We start from the raw sequence: 19,754 nt of genomic DNA, 5'->3' as shown, positions 1-19,754 counted from the left end.
ACGCACCTAAAACATTAACATCACTTGTGCGTTTGTTTAGGACGGATATCGAACGAACACCAAAAAAGCAAAAACATAACGCCGATTCAAGCAAAGGAAACAAAAAAACAATTGCACACAGGCGTAGGTTTGTAACTGATGCGAGGAACAGAAAGTGAAGAAATATTCTGTCATTTTATATTTGTAAATCTGACATTGTTGAATTTAATGAATTGTAGAAGAACATGGGAAATCAGCTGAAATAGGCCTATACATATAATATATGATTCCTGTCAAGTGCCTCGACCCGGGTCTCCGGTGTGATAAAACTACAGTTTTATTGACTGAGCCAAAGAAGCATGTACAAGCCACACCTACCCGCTCCTTTTACACTACTCCCCCTGTTTTTCTTTTCCTAAATCTCGACCAGAGACTCTCTCTTCTTCTGTTTACGGTACGCCGTCAAATAGCCCGAGATACTCTGGCCCTGACACCAGACTTAGACATTATGACTGATAGATGTCTGGTTTAGGGCCAGAGCGCAGTAGTACTCGAAAACATGGAATAAGCCGACACCGTTTGGTATCGGACCAGGTACTCCGATTCAGACTGACCACAGAGAAGCACCACTAAACTTAGTCTATTTAACAAATGAATATCATATCTACCCAAATATAGCAATCCGTCGAGATTAAAGATGATTTACATACTACGAGAAAATGGCGACGACGACGAGGGAAATTTAAAGTTGCGGAAAAGAAACTACTGTGTTGACACAATAGAACGTGCATGCGTGATGAAATGGATGGCTATGAGTAGATAAATTATTTATTTGTTGAAAAGACCAAGGTAAGTGGCGATTCTCGGTGGTAATATTTTGTAAGTAGTTTGAATCGTGGAGTACCTGGCCCGATACCAAACGGTGTCGGCTTATTCCATGTTTTCGAGTACTACTGCGCTCTGGCCCTAAACCAGACATCTATCTGTCATAATGTCTAAGTCTGGTGTCAGGGCCAGAGTATCTCGGGCTAGCCGTCAAAATATGACAATTATGTCACGGTGACCTGTAGGGGTGCAAGGGTGTGAAAGGATTAGATTTGTGATTTTTTATTTTTAGTATATAGATAAAAAGTTTGTGCAGAACTAATGCGTGAGGGCTTCAAGGGCTACATTGGAAATATGTGCCTTGAAGTCCTCGAGTGTAGTGCATTGTACTGCTGCTACAGGGAGGAGATTCCATTGTGTTATTGTTTGTGGGAAAAATTAATATTTGTATATGTCCTTTGTGGCAGAGATTTGTCTGAAGCAGTGTGGATTGGAGTGTCTGGTTCTGTGGTCTACGGGTATGAGTATGGTCTGGTATTTGACGGCAACTATGTTGTGTATTATTTTGTAGAAAAGCCGTCGTGTCTGTAATGTTGGCCAGTTGAGTTGATGTATTATGTTTGTAACTGAACTGGTGTCGTGATATTTGTTGTGAACATATCTTGCTGCTCTGCGTTGTGATTTTTCTATCTGTTGAATTTGGTGTGTGTTGTGGGGATCCCATATGGAAGAGCAGTATTCCAGTTTGGGTCGAACTAGTGCTTTGTATGTGTGTGCTTTTATATGTGGTGAATTAATTTTTAAGTTGCGCTTTAAAAACCCTAGTGATCTGTTTGCATTTGCGGTGATATTATTTATGTGCATGTCCCAGTTTTTTTGTAGTGTTAGTCCTAGATATTTGCTTGAGTTTACTTGCTCGAGTGTGTGATTGTGGAGTGTGTAGTTGTGATGTATTTTGTTGCATTTTGGTGTAACGCTGATTATGTTGCATTTATCTGGGTGAAATTTCATTAGCCAGTCTGTTTCCCATTGTGCTGCTGCGTCCAGATCTTTCTGTAGTTTTATTGTGTCGTCTTTGTTGTTTATTGTTAACCACCTTCCGTGGGTTATTTAGTTGGGCATTAATGTAGAAGAACAGAGAAAATACACATGTATATGATTCCTGTCGAGTACCTTGACCATGAATCAAACCCGGGTTTCTGATGTGAAAAACTTTGGCTCTTACTGACTGAGCCAAAAAAGCATGCTCTGTCAAGTTGTCAACTGATCATGAGTGACAGAGACCGTACTTAACACTACCGTATGAACAAGCCACACCGACCCGTTCCTTTTACAGAATTATAATTTATAAAACATTGTTGAATGACTAATATTCAGATGCTCTCCATTTCTGATCTAATCCCTCTCGAGACTCTTTAATAATATGTATCATGCACGGCATGGGAAGAGCGATCAAAGCTCTACTTGTTTATTTTTTTTTCTATTTCAAGTAGAAGACAGAATTTTAGGTCATTTTTGCAAGTTTTAATTTTTTAGTATTCAAAATACGGTATGCAAAAATCAACACTTTAATTTCTTCATAAGGGGTAACTAAGTAGACTTTCTTGAGATTAAAAGTTTAAACAGGTAAAATTACCCAAATGGGAATTTTAAAAAGTTGCCAAGTATGGATGCTCCGTCAGCTGAGTGACAGAGACCATATTAAACACTATATACAAACCACACCGACCCACTCCTTTTACAGTTGTATATGCATAGTCATTCTTGTGATTATTTGTGATAGTATAAGGACTATATAAAGCTAGCATACCCAAATTAAATGCATGGACCTTAAAAGCTTGCCCTGTATTCACAATTTGGTATTTCTTTCATACAGAAAACAGATGCTATAGATTTACAAAACAAGTGAACGTAAATGGGAAGGTATTCTGACAGTGATGACGACAGAAAAAAGAGAAAAAAGAAAAAGAAGAAGAGATCACGGTCAAGGTAAAGTGTTTATATATACTAAATATGTCTGAGTTTCCAAACACATTTTTTAGTGGTAGATATATGACATACTGTACAGCTGTATTGTCTATAAAAACCAAACAATGGACCAAGAAAAATGTCTTTTTAGCTATGGGTGTTTATACAAATTGTGTTGAAATTGACCATTTTGTGACCTTGAGAATGTGGTCTTGTTAAGCAGATGGTCTTTATGTAAACAGAGATGGTAGCTAAAGCAGGTTTCATTGAAGGTATAGTAATGTAATTGTGGAAAAAATCAAATCACTTATTATTTCTGACCTTGTTTATAGCTAACAAAGGGGAAACTGGTTAAAAATATTTATCACCAAATTCACCAATTAAAATAACACTTTTAAGTCACAGTTGATGTCTTTTCAGCAATATATATATAATACTGATTACTTGTCTAATTAATACCATGTATTTTTTCCAAGGTCACTCAGTAGTTCAGACAGCAGCTATGTAAGTAAACACAAGAAGAGTAAATCATCCAAATCCAGAAGAAGGTCAAGGTCAGTTTCAAAAGGTAGAGATCACAGGTCAAGGTCACGTAGTAGAGGCCGACGTCGAAGGTCAAGAAGTATAGACCGTTATTCAAGATCAAGAAGTAGGGACAGGTATTCCAGTAGAAGAAGGTCAAGGTCAGGTAGCAGAGGTTACAGACGTTCAAGGTCAAGAGATCGATATCAGAGGTCAAGGTCACGGACTCCAGACAGATATAAATCTAAATCAAAAAGGTATGGTGTAATTTCATTATATTAGGATAAATCAACAATATGTGTATTTAAAAAAAAATCAATAAAACAATAGTATATCCCTGTTGACAGTCTCACTATGTCTCTTTTTGGTATTTGTTGCGCAAACGTTAACCCACTTAGTATGAAGCCTTCATAGTACAAAATGATTTATAGGGTTCTCAGTAATAACAAGGTTTGACTGTGTTCTGCTTTGTTTAGTAATGTCTATTAAACATTTGGACTTTTCAAAAAGAATGAAAATGACTTTAAACCATAACATAAGTAAGAACTAAATTCTATTCAAATTACGTGATTACAGGTAATGATTTATATTTTTTTTTTGTCGTTAACAGGAGGTCAAGGTCACTGGAGAGAGTAAAGAGTTCCAGTAGATATAGCTCAGCGAGTCCATCATCTTCATCGAGAGGGAAGGATAGCAAAGAGTAAGTAGAATTTGTCATGTGATGATAATATCTCTAAAAGTCTTTATTTATTTCTACATCTGACCAAAAGAGAGGTAGGATGAAGTTATCTTTATAATATTCATGAATTTGTAAGTCACCATCACAACTCGTGTGGCACTTTGTCACCTTGTGATATTTCATTGTTATGTCAGGAAGATTTTTGATCTATCAAAGTTATTTGGTACTCTTCATTAATTCAAACCACTCCGCCAGTCCTCACAAAGGGAAATAACTCTGATAGGTCAGAATGGGAGAACCCTCTCTGATCACAGTATGTGGTTATATATCAAAATCTGTGTAATAATGGCCATGTGTGACATTTTAATTGATAATTTTGGATTTTATTTTTTTTTTAGCTTATACAGACTTTCTAGTTAATAAATTCCAACTGAGTACGTGTTTTACTAATTTCTATCACAAATAAAGCTCAGTGAGAAGGCATGTATAGGTATGTTGTCTGTTGCCAAATTCTCATTGTTTTTAATATCTTGTAATTAAAAACATTCTGAAAAGAGATTAAGTCATAAAAGTCTGGTTAATTAAATCCTAGCTGATTATTTCTAATTTGTATCATTGATAAAGTCATTTACTCAAAAAAAAGACACAAACTAATCAATGTACTGGTCTTTTCTCCAGTGATCCTACCGAGATGATTCCAGGTTTCCATGATATGGTAAGAAATGTCACCAGCATTATCCTATACTATCAGACTGTTATCAAAGTTTATTTAGGTTTGAAAATCTCTGTCTCTAATTTATAAAACAAATGGACATATTGTAACATTATCATCAGAAGGTTAGAAATTTTACAATAATTTGGGGTCTATCGGCGGTTATGTTAATCTATACAGCCTCTGGCTTATCGTGGTGTTAGTTAAATGTACCATCCACTCAATCTGCGTTGGAGTTCTACATCTACACTTCTACATCTATACAAACACCACAAGAATCTACGACTTACAACTTCGACTTACGATATACGAATTACACACAAAAGATAAAAAACATCATAATATGGTTGAAAGTGTTATTTTTAATTGCTGTATTACAGATTGTATATAAAGGCCCACTACTTTTCCGAAACAGCTTTTAATTTTTAAAATTGGAATGTAAAACGAACACTGTAAACTTGAGATCGATGATTGCATTTCTGATAACTGTAAACTTGAGATCTACTGATTGTATTTCCGAACACTGTAAACTTTGGACCTACTGATTGCATTTCTGAGCACTGTAAACTTGAGATCTACTGATTGTAATTCTGAACACTGTAAACTTGAGGCCTACTGATGATTGTATTTCTGAACACTTTAAACTTGAGACCTACTGATTGTAATTCTGAATACTGTAAACTTGAGGCCTACTGATTGTAATTCTGAACACTATAAACTTGAGGCCTATTGATTGTAATTCTTAACACTGTAAACTTGAGGCCTACTGATGATTGTAATTCTGAACACTGTAAACTTGAGGCCCACTGATGATTGTAATTCTGAACACTGTAAACTTGAGACCTACTGATGATTGTATTTCTGAACACTGTAAACTTGAGACCTACTGATGATTGTAATTCTGAACAATGTAAACTTGAGGCCTACTGATGATTGTAATTCTGAACACTGTAAACTTGAGGCCTACTGATTGTATTTCTGAACAATGTAAACTTGAGGCCTACTGATGATTGTAATTCTGAACAATGTAACCTTGAGGCCTACTGATTGTAATTCTGAACAATGTAACCTTGAGGCCTACTGATTGTAATTCTGAACAATGTAACCTTGAGGCCTACTGATGATTGTAATTCTGAACAATGTAAACTTGAGGCCTACAGATGATTGTATTTCTGAACAATGTAAACTTGAGGCCTACTGATGATTGTATTTCTGAACAATGTAAACTTGAGACCTACTGATGATTGTATTTCTGAACAATGTAAACTTGAGGCCTACTTATGATTGTAATTCTGAACACTGTAAACTTGAGGCCTACTGATTGTAATTCTGAACACTGTAAACTTGAGGCCTACTGATGATTGTATTTCTGAACACTTTAAACTTGAGACTTGCTGATGATTGTATTTCTGAACACTGTAAACTTGAGGCCTACTGATTGTAATTCTGAACACTGTAAACTTGAGGCCTACTGATGATTGTAATTCTGAACACTGTAAACTTGAGACCTACTAATGATTGTATTTCTGAACACTGTAAACTTGAGGCCTACTGATTGTAATTCTGAACACTGTAAACTTGAGGCCTACTGATGATTGTATTTCTGAACACTGTAAACTTGAGGCCTACTGATTGTAATTCTGAATACTTTAAACTTGAGATCTACTGATGATTGTAATTCTGAACACTGTAAACTTGAGACCTACTGATTGTAATTCTGAACACTGTAAACTTGAGGCCCACTGATGATTGTAATTCTGAACAATGTAAACTTGAGGCCTACAGATGATTGTATTTCTGAACAATGTAAACTTGAGGCCTACTGATGATTGTATTTCTGAACAATGTAAACTTGAGACCTACTGATGATTGTATTTCTGAACAATGTAAACTTGAGGCCTACTTATGATTGTAATTCTGAACACTGTAAACTTGAGGCCTACTGATTGTAATTCTGAACACTGTAAACTTGAGGCCTACTGATGATTGTATTTCTGAACACTTTAAACTTGAGACTTGCTGATGATTGTATTTCTGAACACTGTAAACTTGAGGCCTACTGATTGTAATTCTGAACACTGTAAACCTGAGGCCCACTGATGATTGTAATTCTGAACACTGTAAACTTGAGACCTACTAATGATTGTATTTCTGAACACTGTAAACTTGAGGCCTACTGATTGTAATTCTGAACACTGTAAACTTGAGGCCTACTGATGATTGTATTTCTGAACACTGTAAACTTGAGGCCTACTGATTGTAATTCTGAACACTGTAAACTTGAGGCCCACTGATGATTGTAATTCTGAACACTGTAAACTTGAGACCTACTAATGATTGTATTTCTGAACACTGTAAACTTGAGGCCTACTGATTGTAATTCTGAACACTGTAAACTTGAGGCCTACTGATGATTGTATTTCTGAACACTGTAAACTTGAGGCCTACTGATTGTAATTCTGAATACTTTAAACTTGAGATCTACTGATGATTGTAATTCTGAACACTGTAAACTTGAGACCTACTGATTGTAATTCTGAACACTGTAAACTTGAGGCCTACTGATGATTGTATTTCTGAACACTGTAAACTTGAGGCCTACTGATTGTAATTCTGAACACTGTAAACTTGAGGCCTACTGATGATTGTATTTCTGAACACTGTAAACTTGAGGCCTACTGATTGTAATTCTGAATACTTTAAACTTGAGATCTACTGATGATTGTAATTCTGAACACTGTAAACTTGAGACCTGCTGATTGTAATTCTGAACACTGTAAACTTGAGGCCTACTGATGATTGTAATTCTGAACAATGTAAACTTGAGGCCTACAGATGATTGTATTTCTGAACAATGTAAACTTGAGGCCTACTGATGATTGTATTTCTGAACAATGTAAACTTGAGACCTACTGATGATTGTATTTCTGAACAATGTAAACTTGAGGCCTACTTATGATTGTAATTCTGAACACTGTAAACTTGAGGCCTACTGATGATTGTATTTCTGAACACTTTAAACTTGAGACTTGCTGATGATTGTATTTCTGAACACTGTAAACTTGAGGCCTACTGATTGTAATTCTGAACACTGTAAACTTGAGGCCCACTGATGATTGTAATTCTGAACACTGTAAACTTGAGACCTACTAATGATTGTATTTCTGAACACTGTAAACTTGAGGCCTACTGATTGTAATTCTGAACACTGTAAACTTGAGGCCTACTGATGATTGTATTTCTGAACACTGTAAACCTGAGAACTACTGATGATTGTAATTCTGAACACTGTAAACTTGAGGCCCACTGATGATTGTAATTCTGAACACTGTAAACTTGAGACCTACTAATGATTGTATTTCTGAACACTGTAAACTTGAGGCCTACTGATTGTAATTCTGAACACTGTAAACTTGAGGCCTACTGATGATTGTATTTCTGAACACTGTAAACTTGAGGCCTACTGATTGTAATTCTGAATACTTTAAACTTGAGATCTACTGATGATTGTAATTCTGAACACTGTAAACTTGAGACCTACTGATTGTAATTCTGAACACTGTAAACTTGAGGCCCACTGATGATTGTAATTCTGAACAATGTAAACTTGAGGCCTACTGATTGTAATTCTGAACACTGTAAACTTGAGGCCCACTGATGATTGTAATTCTGAACACTGTAAACTTGAGACCTACTGATGATTGTATTTCTGAACACTGTAAACTTGAGGCCTACTGATGATTGTAATTCTGAACACTGTAAACTTGAGGTGTACTGATTGTAATTCTGAACACTGTAAACTTGAGGCCTACTGATTGTAATTCTGAACACTTTAAACTTGAGATCTACTGATGATTGTAATTCTGAACACTGTAAACTTGAGGCCCACTGATGTTTGTAATTCTGAACACTGTAAACTTGAGGCCTACTGATGATTGTAATTATGAACACTGTAAACTTGAGACCTACTGATGATTTTAATTATGAACACTGTAAATTTGAGGCCTACTGATGATTGTAATTATGAACACTATAAACTTGAGGCCTACTGATGATTGTAATTCTGAACACTGTAAACTTGAGATCTGCTGATTGTAATTCTGAACACTGTAAACTTGAGGCCTACTGATTGTAATTCTGAACACTTTAAACTTGAGATCTACTGATGATTGTAATTCTGAACACTGTAAACTTGAGGCCCACTGATGTTTGTAATTCTGAACACTATAAACTTGAGGCCTACTGATGATTGTAATTCTGAACACTGTAAACTTGAGACCTACTGATGATTGTATTTCTGAACACTATAAACTTGAGGCCTACTGATGATTGTGATTCTGAACACTGTAAACTTGAGGCCCACTGATGTTTGTAATTCTGAACACTGTAAACTTGAGATCTGCTGATTGTAATTCTGAACACTGTAAACTTGAGGCCTACTGATGATTGTATTTCTGAACACTGTAAACTTGAGACCTACTGATGATTGTATTTCTGAACACTATAAACTTGAGGCCTACTGATGATTGTAATTCTGAACACTGTAAACTTGAGGCCCACTGATGTTTGTAATTCTGAACACTGTAAACTTGAGATCTACTGATTGTAATTCTGAACACTGTAAACTTGAGGCCTACTGATGATTGTATTTCTGAACACTGTAAACTTGAGGCCTACTGATGATTGTAATTCTGAACACTGTAAACTTGAGATCTACTGATTGTAATTCTGAACACTTTAAACTTGAGGCCTATTGATGATTGTAATTATGAACACTATAAACTTGAAGCCTACTGATGATTGTAATTCTGAAAACTGTAAACTTGAGGCCCACTGATGATTGTAATTCTGAACACTGTAAACTTGAGGCCTACTGATTGTAATTCTGAACACTTTAAACTTGAGATCTACTGATGATTGTAATTCTAAACACTTTAAATTTGAGGTCTACTGATGATTGTATTTCTGAACACTGTATACTTGAGGCCCACTGATGTTTGTAATTCTGAACACTTTAAACTTGAGGCCTACTGATGATTGTAATTCTGAACACTGTAAACTTGAGGCCTACTGATGATTGTATTTCTGAACAATGTAAACTTGAGGCCTACTGATGATTGTAATTCTGAACACTGTAAACTTGAGATCTACTGATTGTAATTCTGAACAATGTAACCTTGAGGCCTACTGATGATTGTAATTCTGAACACTGTAAACTTGAGGCCTACTGATGATTGTATTTCTGAACAATGTAAACTTGAGGCCTACTGATGATTGTATTTCTGAACAATGTAAACTTGAGACCTACTGATGATTGTATTTCTGAACAATGTAAACTTGAGGCCTACTTATGATTGTAATTCTGAACACTGTAAACTTGAGGCCTACTGATGATTGTATTTCTGAACACTTTAAACTTGAGACTTGCTGATGATTGTATTTCTGAACACTGTAAACTTGAGGCCTACTGATTGTAATTCTGAATACTGTTAACTTGAGGCCCACTGATGATTGTAATTCTGAACACTGTAAACTTGAGACCTACTAATGATTGTATTTCTGAACACTGTAAACTTGAGGCCTTCTGATTGTAATTCTGAACACTGTAAACTTGAGGCCTACTGATGATTGTATTTCTGAACACTGTAAACTTGAGGCCTACTGATTGTAATTCTGAATACTTTAAACTTGAGATCTACTGATGATTGTAATTCTGAACACTGTAAACTTGAGACCTACTGATTGTAATTCTGAACACTGTAAACTTGAGGCCCACTGATGATTGTAATTCTGAACAATGTAAACTTGAGGCCTACTGATTGTAATTCTGAACACTGTAAACTTGAGACCTACTGATGATTGTATTGCTGAACACTGTAAACTTGAGGCCCACTGATGATTGTAATTCTGAACACTGTTAACTTGAGAACTACTGATGATTGTAATTATGAACACTGTAAACTTGAGGCCCACTGATGATTGTAATTATGAACACTGTAAACTTGAGGCCCACTGATGATTGTAATTCTGAACACTGTAAACTTGAGACCTACTGATGATTGTATTTCTGAACACTGTAAACTTGAGGCCCACTGATGATTGTAATTCTGAACACTGTAAACTTGAGGCCCACTGATGATTGTAATTCTGAACACTGTAAACTTGAGACCTACTGATGATTGTATTTCTGAACACTGTAAACTTGAGGCCCACTGATGATTGTAATTCTGAACACTGTAAACTTGAGACCTACTGATGATTGTAATTATGAACACTATAAACTTGAGGCCTACTGATGATTGTATTTCTGAACACTGTAAACTTGAGGCCCACTGATGATTGTAATTCTGAACACTGTAAACTTGAGACCTACTGATGATTGTAATTATGAACACTTTAAACTTGAGGCCTACTGATTGTAATTCTGAACAATGTAAACTTGAGACCTACTGATGATTGTAATTATGAACACTGTAAACTTGAGGCCTACTGATGATTGTAATTCTGAACACTGTAAACTTGAGGTCTACTGATTGTAATTCTGAACACTGTAAACTTGAGGCCTACTGATTGTAATTCTGAACACTGTAAACTTGAGGCCCACTGATGTTTGTAATTCTGAACACTGTAAACTTGAGACCTACTGATGATTGTAATTATGAACACTGTAAACTTGAGACCTACTGATGATTGTATTTCTGAACACTGTAAACTTGTGGCCTACTGATGATTGTAATTATGAACACTATAAACTTGAGGCCCACTGATGTTTGTAATTCTGAACACTGTAAACTTGAGATCTGCTGATTGTAATTCTGAACACTGTAAACTTGAGGCCTACTGATGATTGTATTTCTGAACACTGTAAACTTGAGGCCTACTGATGATTGTAATTCTGAACACTGTAAACTTGAGGCCTACTGATGATTGTAATTCTGAACACTGTAAACTTGAGGCCTACTGATTGTAATTCTGAACACTTTAAACTTGAGATCTACTGATGATTGTAATTCTGAACACTTTAAACTTGAGGCCTACTGATGATTGTATTTCTGAACACTGTATACTTGAGGCCCACTGATGTTTGTAATTCTGAACACTTTAAACTTGAGGCCTACTGATGATTGTATTTCTGAACAATGTAAACTTGAGGCCCACTGATGTTTGTAATTCTGAACACTGTAAACTTGAGGCCTACTGATGATTGTATTTCTGAACACTGTAAACTTGAGGCCTACTGATGATTGTAATTCTGAACACTGTAAACTTGAGGCCCACTGATGATTGTAATTCTGAACACTGTAAACTTGAGGTCTACTGATTGTAATTCTGAACACTGTAAACTTGAGGCCTACTGATTGTAATTCTAAACACTTTAAACTTGAGGTCCACTGATGATTGTAATTCTGAACACTGTAAACTTGAGACCTACTGATGATTGTAATTCTGAACAATGTAAACTTGAGGCCTATGATTGTAATTCTGAACACTGTAAACTTGAGGCCCACTGATGATTGTAATTCTGAACACTGTAAACTTGAGACCTACTGATGATTGTAATTATGAACACTATAAACTTGAGGCCTACTGATGATTGTATTTCTGAACACTGTAAACTTGAGGCCCACTGATGATTGTAATTCTGAACACTGTAAACTTGAGACCTACTGATGATTGTAATTATGAACACTTTAAACTTGAGGCCTACTGATTGTAATTCTGAACAATGTAAACTTGAGACCTACTGATGATTGTAATTATGAACACTGTAAACTTGAGGCCTACTGATTGTAATTCTGAACACTTTAAACTTGAGATCTACTGATGATTGTAATTCTGAACACTTTAAACTTGAGGCCTACTGATGATTGTATTTCTGAACACTGTATACTTGAGGCCCACTGATGTTTGTAATTCTGAACACTTTAAACTTGAGGCCTACTGATGATTGTATTTCTGAACAATGTAAACTTGTGGCCTACTGATGATTGTAATTATGAACACTATAAACTTGAGGCCCACTGATGTTTGTAATTCTGAACACTGTAAACTTGAGATCTGCTGATTGTAATTCTGAACACTGTAAACTTGAGGCCTACTGATGATTGTATTTCTGAACACTGTAAACTTGAGGCCTACTGATGATTGTAATTCTGAACACTGTAAACTTGAGGCCTACTGATGATTGTAATTCTGAACACTGTAAACTTGAGGCCTACTGATTGTAATTCTGAACACTTTAAACTTGAGATCTACTGATGATTGTAATTCTGAACACTTTAAACTTGAGGCCTACTGATGATTGTATTTCTGAACACTGTATACTTGAGGCCCACTGATGTTTGTAATTCTGAACACTTTAAACTTGAGGCCTACTGATGATTGTATTTCTGAACAATGTAAACTTGAGGCCCACTGATGTTTGTAATTCTGAACACTGTAAACTTGAGGCCTACTGATGATTGTATTTCTGAACACTGTAAACTTGAGGCCTACTGATGATTGTAATTCTGAACACTGTAAACTTGAGGCCTACTGATTGATTGTAAATTCTGAACACTGTAAACTTGAGGCCCACTGATGATTGTATTTCTGAACACTGTAAACTTGAGGCCTACTGATTGTAATTCTAAACACTTTAAACTTGAGGCCCACTGATGATTGTAATTCTGAACACTGTAAACTTGAGACCTACTGATGATTGTAATTCTGAACAATGTAAACTTGAGGCCTATGATTGTAATTCTGAACACTGTAAACTTGAGGCCTACTGATGATTGTAATTCTGAACAATGTAAACTTGAGGCCTATGATTGTAATTCTGAACACTGTAAACTTGAGGCCTACTGATTGTAATTCTAAACACTTTAAACTTGAGGCCCACTGATGATTGTAATTCTGAAGACTGTAAACTACTGATGATGTTGATACCTACTTAACTTGTTACAGACACCTGCTGAACAGAGTAAACTAAGACTTCAGTTAGCCTTAAAGGCTGCAGGTAAGAGACACATAGGGATAAGTAGATTGGTGAATTAATTGATTGAACTGTTAAAATAAATTGTGAAAAAAAAATTATTGATAAGTAATTAGTTCGATAATGAAAGAACACTTGAATGGCATACATACATGTCAGTTAACTAGAGTTTCAGTTCTCCACACTGCCGTATGTGTACAGTATTGTCCATAATTATACTGTTCTGTTTCCATCATCAGCTGCAGCAGATGAGAGAATCAAAGACCAGATAAAAGAGAGTCAGTATGGCGGGTCTACAACAGTAGAGGAACAGATGAAATTCTCCAGTGCAGTCAAAGACATTGAGAGCTCAACCTTTGTCCCTACAAGCTTCAAGTCAACGAGATCAGTAGGTTTTATATCTGAGAGATGTTTTAAAATTATATACAAGGGACTATGTCTGTCATATTACCAGGTAACTGTAAGCATGCTGTCTCCTTATGAATAATATGCAAATAGATATACTGTATTTGACCCAATAAGCTCCCCCTGCCTTTAAGCGCCCCCTCCTTTTTTAGAAGTCAATTTCACTTTATACCACAAATCAAATGCAAACAGAAAATATGAAAATTCTGGGTTTTTTTTATTGATTTATTTTGCAAAATGATTAATGGCCTACGTGTACTTTTTGCTAATTTTGTTTACAAAAGGCTAGTCCACATTTAGTTCAATTATACACCCCTTTTATTTGCATCAATTTTTAAATGGTAATTTGTTAAAACATATAAAGCCATAGAGGCACCAGAAGAACATTAAAATTTCCAATAATTAATTTTGATATAGCAAGTAACATCTTTGTTAATTTGACCTCTTTATTTCATAGGAGCGTCCTGCTACAGATGATAAGAAGGCTGACTTTCTGTTTGGTACTGCGGGGGAGATCCGAGCTGACATGACACCCAGAAAACCTCTCATCATTCACGACCTCAACACATTATCTCATCCAAATGTAGGTCACAGTGTCATATCTATGTGTAAAGCTCATTGTCTAGATCCAAATGTAGGTCACAGGGTCATATCTATGTGTAAAGCTCATTGTCTAGATCCAAATGTAGGTCACAGTGTCATATCTATGTGTAAAGCTCATTGTCAAGATCCAATGGTATATTTTCCTTTGAAATGTTTCTTTATTGTTTGGAAGTATATTCATATGTAATCTTTCTCTAGATATATCGCAATAGTGTGTAGTCATAATCACATAACAGATTGTAATTGATGGTAATAGCTTTGAAATGTTAAATGTTTCTGTTATAAAACTTCATGAATTTGTATCTTGGAATTAATGTTTCTTTTTTTATAATTTTTTTATTTTTCAAATTTTGTACATGGGAATTAATGTTTCTTGCATAACAACAGATGAATCAGAGTTAAATAGCTATGTATGATGATATTGTTTCATTTCTAGTTGCATGTGGACCCAGAGGAAAAGATGAAGCGCTGGATAGAACGTTTAGCAACTTTACGGAAGAAGAAACTTGAGGGAGAGGCGATAGACTAATCATTGTCATACCAAGTCATGATTATTGTAATGAAATGTCAATAAAATATAAAACCAAAGAGACGTTGGAGTATTGAGAATTTCTATTCTACAACCATTGGCAGTCCTATCTTTCATTTTATTTGTCACTGTCAATGCATTCATTCTTGATTCAGTTGGTTGCCTTGCTTTATTTGTTTAATAGAAACTACATACAGGGGAAGTAACTCCAGAAATTTTTATCTGACAATAGCAGATGACTCTCAAAACTGAAATGTATAGTGGTCAAATGTATAGTGGTCAAATGTATAGAATCCAGTACAGATATAAGATGGTGTCATTTTTAACCTGTGAAAACAAACATTCAACTGTATATGAACATACTTAGGAACCTGTTTTAATTAAAAACTTCTACTGGCCATTGTTCACAACAAATACCACAAACACCTGTATCATGTATTATACTGTGTATTGAATGACAAAGAGAAATTGTCCAGCTCTTGATCGGCTTCCTCCGAGTTAATAAGCTGTGAGCTACCTGATTGGTAACTCTCCTTTCCAAAACGGTGGTGATGACCACAAGAAAAGTCCAGACTCTCCGATTCATCATCACTGCAAACTTGACACGTAAATCTATCACAAGTTAATTTTTGTTTGACTTCAGATCTTTTATTGTCTTGTACTATTACTTCATGAGTGTTTCTTTCAATTTTGTTGGATGAGCTGCCTTCTTGCTCTTCCAATTCCAGGTTAATGTCCTCCATAAGTCTAGTAGAAATCTGAACACGATTGGAGTTTATGGGAGACCTTCTCACAATATTTTCTTTGTTAATCAAATCTCTTGATGTATTACTTTTTAATTTAAAACTCTGTTCTGTGAAGTTGTGTTTCTTTTCAGTTGATAAGCATGTAATATCATCAATTTTTCTGTCTTTGACACATTTCTTTGAAGAGTAATCTCCCTTATCTATGTGGAACCTGACGGACTCGTCGTACTCAAACGAATGGTTCTCTTTTTGGTTGTCGTATTCTGAATCATCAGAAAAACAGACTACATCATTGGATGTCTCGTCTTCAAAAAGTGATCGCACTGGGAATTTGTCCTTATCAGGGGGACCTGAAACAGAGTACCAGTATTTAAATTTTGTGATATGGCAGGTTATACTTAAAATAGCATTATACATACATGTAAGTATGTCAATTTACTTTATAACAAGTTGATTTTATTTTCTGATATGAACAGTTATTTAACACATTTATAGTAGCTTCATCAGCCTTAATGTGATAGACGACAGTGTAAAATCAGACTTGTTGAAATCTTTCAACACTCCATCTTAAATTACATTTATACATATGTACTTAATTGTGAGCGTAACATCATATATTTTTTTGAAAACAATAAAACTAATAATGACTCAAAGATAGTTTTAGACATACATATATAATAATATATAGATACCTGTCAGATTGGGTGACATGAAGAAGGACGTGATATCACTCTGCTTTGTACAGGTTTTGAGTTGAGGCGGAGGAGGAGAGTTCTGGGTCAGTAAGAACAGTTGGTTTTCTCTTGTCGTCTCCTTCAGTGGAGCTGAATAGGCCTTGTGCTTTTTAATGGGTCTTTGCAATGGAGTTGCCTGATAAAATAGGATTTAAAGAATAAATGCACAATGCAGTATGACAAAAAAGAATAAATGCCTATTTATATAGACACATGCAAACATGTGTGATTAATTATAAATAATTATCTTTGGAGACATCTTTAGGCAACATGTAGCTATCAACATTTTATCACATTAGGATCTGATTTAGTCTGATACTTACTGCAATCGATACATAGAGGATATTCCTTGTTTCTTAATGAATACCAGTAATATTTCATCAATGAGGTGGAAACTGATATTTCAGTGGAAAATATCAAAGTTACTAACTTACGAGATGAAATATTACTGGTATTCATCAAGAAACAATAAATATTCTATTTATTACAATTGTTTTCTCACTTCCATTTACAGAAGAACATCACTATTAGTTCCGCAAAAGGTTATTCCACCATTGTATTGTAAGAGTTAATTGCCCTTGTGATTGTTACATCTTATTTTCGTGGGCATAACATCATATTTCTACACAAGAATATGACATCATTTTCGTCATTAGGTTCACTGTAAAACCATACATTTCACTGCAGAAAGTGAAATAAATTATCTCATTATACCTCACTTTCATTTAGAATGTTATGATTGGATTAAATTGGATCATTTTAAAACATTGAATAAGTTAGATATTTCCCCAGAATTGGAAGGCGAGGGAAATAACCCCTTGGAAGCTCTTCATGTGACCGGAAGTTGACGTCGTCTGTAAGTCGTCTGTAACGTACGTCACCAACCATGACACCGCTAGCTCTGTTGCTTATTTTTTGCAGCCCAACAAATTTAGCAATGTTGTTGTTTGGAAATATTTTCATGAGGTTATTTACCAGAGATTTTTTTCTTTTAATTTTTTCAGCATAATAAAATAATTATGTCCTATATGCCGGGATACATCTTCGCCCTCGAGAAAAATAACTCTTTCCAGGGAGGCAATTCTAGATGTATCCCTCCACAGAGGGCCATAATTGTACAATATAAGGATCTAACTTATTTAGTCATATACTATGATATAAATCACATTTGGATATTATTTTGTCTTAATACAAACCTTCCTTTTGTTCCTGGTTGTGAGCCATTCATCACACTGTTCTGGGACACTTTTAGCCGTACTTTGTTTTCTTGCTTTGGAACTCATTACAGCTTCGATATTGAATCTTTATAATTGAATTATGTAGATCTGGGGATTGAAGAAATGTAGTTTAATAACATGAATCATCAAAATTAACGTTGGCGGTGTCAACAAAATGAAAAGCGATAAATTCAACATAGTAAATCTAGAGGTATTTATCACTGCGTATTTTTTTATAGTTCTTGAACAGTTGAAAAGTTGAAGCTGACTTTAAACTTATACAGTAGGCCTACTGTAGCCTGTAGGGCCTAGTACATCTACATCTACCAGGTTATCAACCTCCTTCATTGTGTTGAAGATTATGTTGATATCGGAGCGTGTGCTATGTCAGGGGGTGTTTTTATTTTAATGTTTTTGAATTGTTCTAAGGTGGTAGTTTTGGTCGTGTCAAAAGAGAGTTTGTTCCAGTCTAAAGTTGTTCGTGGAAAGAATGAATATTTTCGACAATCTGGAAAGAATGAATATTTTCGACAATCGTCAATCCCCAGTGCAAAAATGTTACTCAGCCGATATTTGCACTGGGTTTTTGTTAAAAATAAATTGGATTTATGTTCATCACTAATAGGAGGTATGAGTATAGGTCGAATTGATTTATAATGGAATTGTCTAATATATGCCAAAACAAAAATAGCGATCATACTATCAAACCTGTGTGAGATCCCTTAGGACAACACGATTAAAACTCCCGCCTTCTTCCGTCAGGAATACACTCCCCCTATGTAGCTAGGGTGCGTTCGAACAGAAGAGGATCAGTCTATATAGCTAGTGAGAGTTATCGTTCCTTATACATACATTGGCATGCATTATAGCTGATAATCAGGTGTCAAAATTAAATAAGAATGTAAATTGAAGTTAAATAACAATTTTCCCCCATGAAATTTACTTTTGAAAGTAGGATTAATTCTGTCTTTATTATGTAAACGTTTTTTTTATTATTGTTACCTGTACGTGTATATTATAGGCCTATTATTACCAAGACACAGATTATCTTTTTAGTCTGCAAATGCCCGTGCATTGATCTTATTTAGCACACAAACTACGGCAACCAATCCTATAAGTTGATTATAAACATTAAATTTGCCATTTCTTAAAATCTAAAATCTGCAAAATTTAACTTCTGGTCAGTCTAAAACGTATGGTCTCATTTTTTCTATGTAAATCAATGTTGGTGTTGAAGGACACTACCTTTCAAAAAAAAAAAAAATCTTAAAAAAAAACCAATAATAAAACAAGAAAAAAAATATATAGATGGCCTAAGGTGAGGCTACAACATCAAACAAATGTAACATTTCCTACGTGTTGTTTTTGCGCAGTGGTAGTCACCATGGCTCCTAAGGATGTAATATCGTCAAGTCAGACGACAATCTCAAACACATTGAACTACTTGAACACCGGTGTTTTAACAACGTTGTGGCACAAAATTTAAGTGCCATATTCATAAGGCCAAACAAAATAATATGTCTGTTTAGAGTTACCCGACCGACCCTATTTTTTTACCCCCGACCCTAATCTTTTTCCACTTTTCTACGGAAAAAAAAATTTAAAAGTCGCGATTTCGATCTCAGATTCCGGTACTGGCCATTATTTAAGAGTGAAAGACAATAAAGAAAAAAAAAGAAAAAATGCCGACCTACCGGTGGCATCACTGTCAAATTGAACCTATGGATTCATGGTTACGGATATTTCAGCTGTGAAGTCCAACAGCTATCATGCACCGGCTTAACTAGCTGCGATGACGTAGCTCTGAACGACGGACGGAAGATTTCTGAAGGCAGGGTATGATTATTCGTTCTACGGC

At 35.3% G+C, this 19,754-nt stretch overlaps 2 protein-coding genes across 5 annotated transcripts; one reads left to right on the top strand and one right to left on the bottom strand.

Moving 5' to 3' along the window:
• On the top strand, positions 1-15,258 carry LOC138307438 (serine/Arginine-related protein 53-like). Of its 3 annotated transcripts, none has more exons than XM_069248192.1 (9): positions 1-127; positions 2,681-2,793; positions 3,249-3,551; positions 3,905-3,994; positions 4,652-4,688; positions 13,635-13,686; positions 13,902-14,050; positions 14,525-14,650; positions 15,107-15,258. In XM_069248192.1, the coding sequence occupies exons 2-9, from the start codon at positions 2,720-2,722 to the stop codon at positions 15,197-15,199; spliced, it is 924 nt and encodes a 307-aa protein (XP_069104293.1). In that variant the 5' UTR covers positions 1-127; positions 2,681-2,719; the 3' UTR covers positions 15,200-15,258. The 3 variants fall into 3 exon arrangements, with proteins under 3 accessions (XP_069104293.1, XP_069104295.1, XP_069104294.1); XM_069248194.1 differs by having other exon boundaries at positions 16-123; XM_069248193.1 differs by having other exon boundaries at positions 47-169.
• A 143-nt stretch (positions 15,259-15,401) lies between these two features.
• On the bottom strand, positions 15,402-18,691 carry LOC138307437 (uncharacterized). 2 transcript variants are annotated; one of them, XM_069248190.1, is made up of 4 exons: positions 18,597-18,691; positions 17,876-18,004; positions 16,638-16,815; positions 15,402-16,295 (listed from the first exon to the last, which is right to left on the bottom strand). In XM_069248190.1, the coding sequence occupies exons 2-4, from the start codon at positions 17,960-17,962 to the stop codon at positions 15,631-15,633; spliced, it is 930 nt and encodes a 309-aa protein (XP_069104291.1). In that variant the 5' UTR covers positions 17,963-18,004; positions 18,597-18,691; the 3' UTR covers positions 15,402-15,630. The 2 variants fall into 2 exon arrangements, with proteins under 2 accessions (XP_069104291.1, XP_069104292.1); XM_069248191.1 differs by having other exon boundaries at positions 18,605-18,680.
• Positions 18,692-19,754: the final 1,063 nt, after the last annotated feature.

This window comes from Argopecten irradians, chromosome 14, assembly GCF_041381155.1.
Source record: "Argopecten irradians isolate NY chromosome 14, Ai_NY, whole genome shotgun sequence".
NCBI lineage: Eukaryota > Metazoa > Mollusca > Bivalvia > Pectinida > Pectinidae > Argopecten > Argopecten irradians.
Note: the sequence above shows the minus strand (reverse complement) of the source record. Positions and strands in the feature narration are given on the sequence as shown.

Coding starts and splice junctions, on each gene's coding strand:
- LOC138307437 (XM_069248190.1), bottom strand. CDS start 17,962: ATGAGTTCCAAAGCAAGAAAACAAAGTACGGCTAAAAGTGTCCCAGAA. Junction 16,816..17,875: donor CAACCAGGAACAAAAGGAAG/GTTTGTATTAAG, acceptor CTATTTTATCAG/GCAACTCCATTGCAAAGACC. Junction 16,296..16,637: donor CATGTCACCCAATCTGACAG/GTATCTATATAT, acceptor ACTCTGTTTCAG/GTCCCCCTGATAAGGACAAA.
- LOC138307438 (XM_069248192.1), top strand. CDS start 2,720: ATGGGAAGGTATTCTGACAGTGATGACGACAGAAAAAAGAGAAAAAAG. Junction 4,689..13,634: donor TTCCAGGTTTCCATGATATG/GTAAGAAATGTC, acceptor AACTTGTTACAG/ACACCTGCTGAACAGAGTAA. Junction 13,687..13,901: donor GTTAGCCTTAAAGGCTGCAG/GTAAGAGACACA, acceptor TTCCATCATCAG/CTGCAGCAGATGAGAGAATC.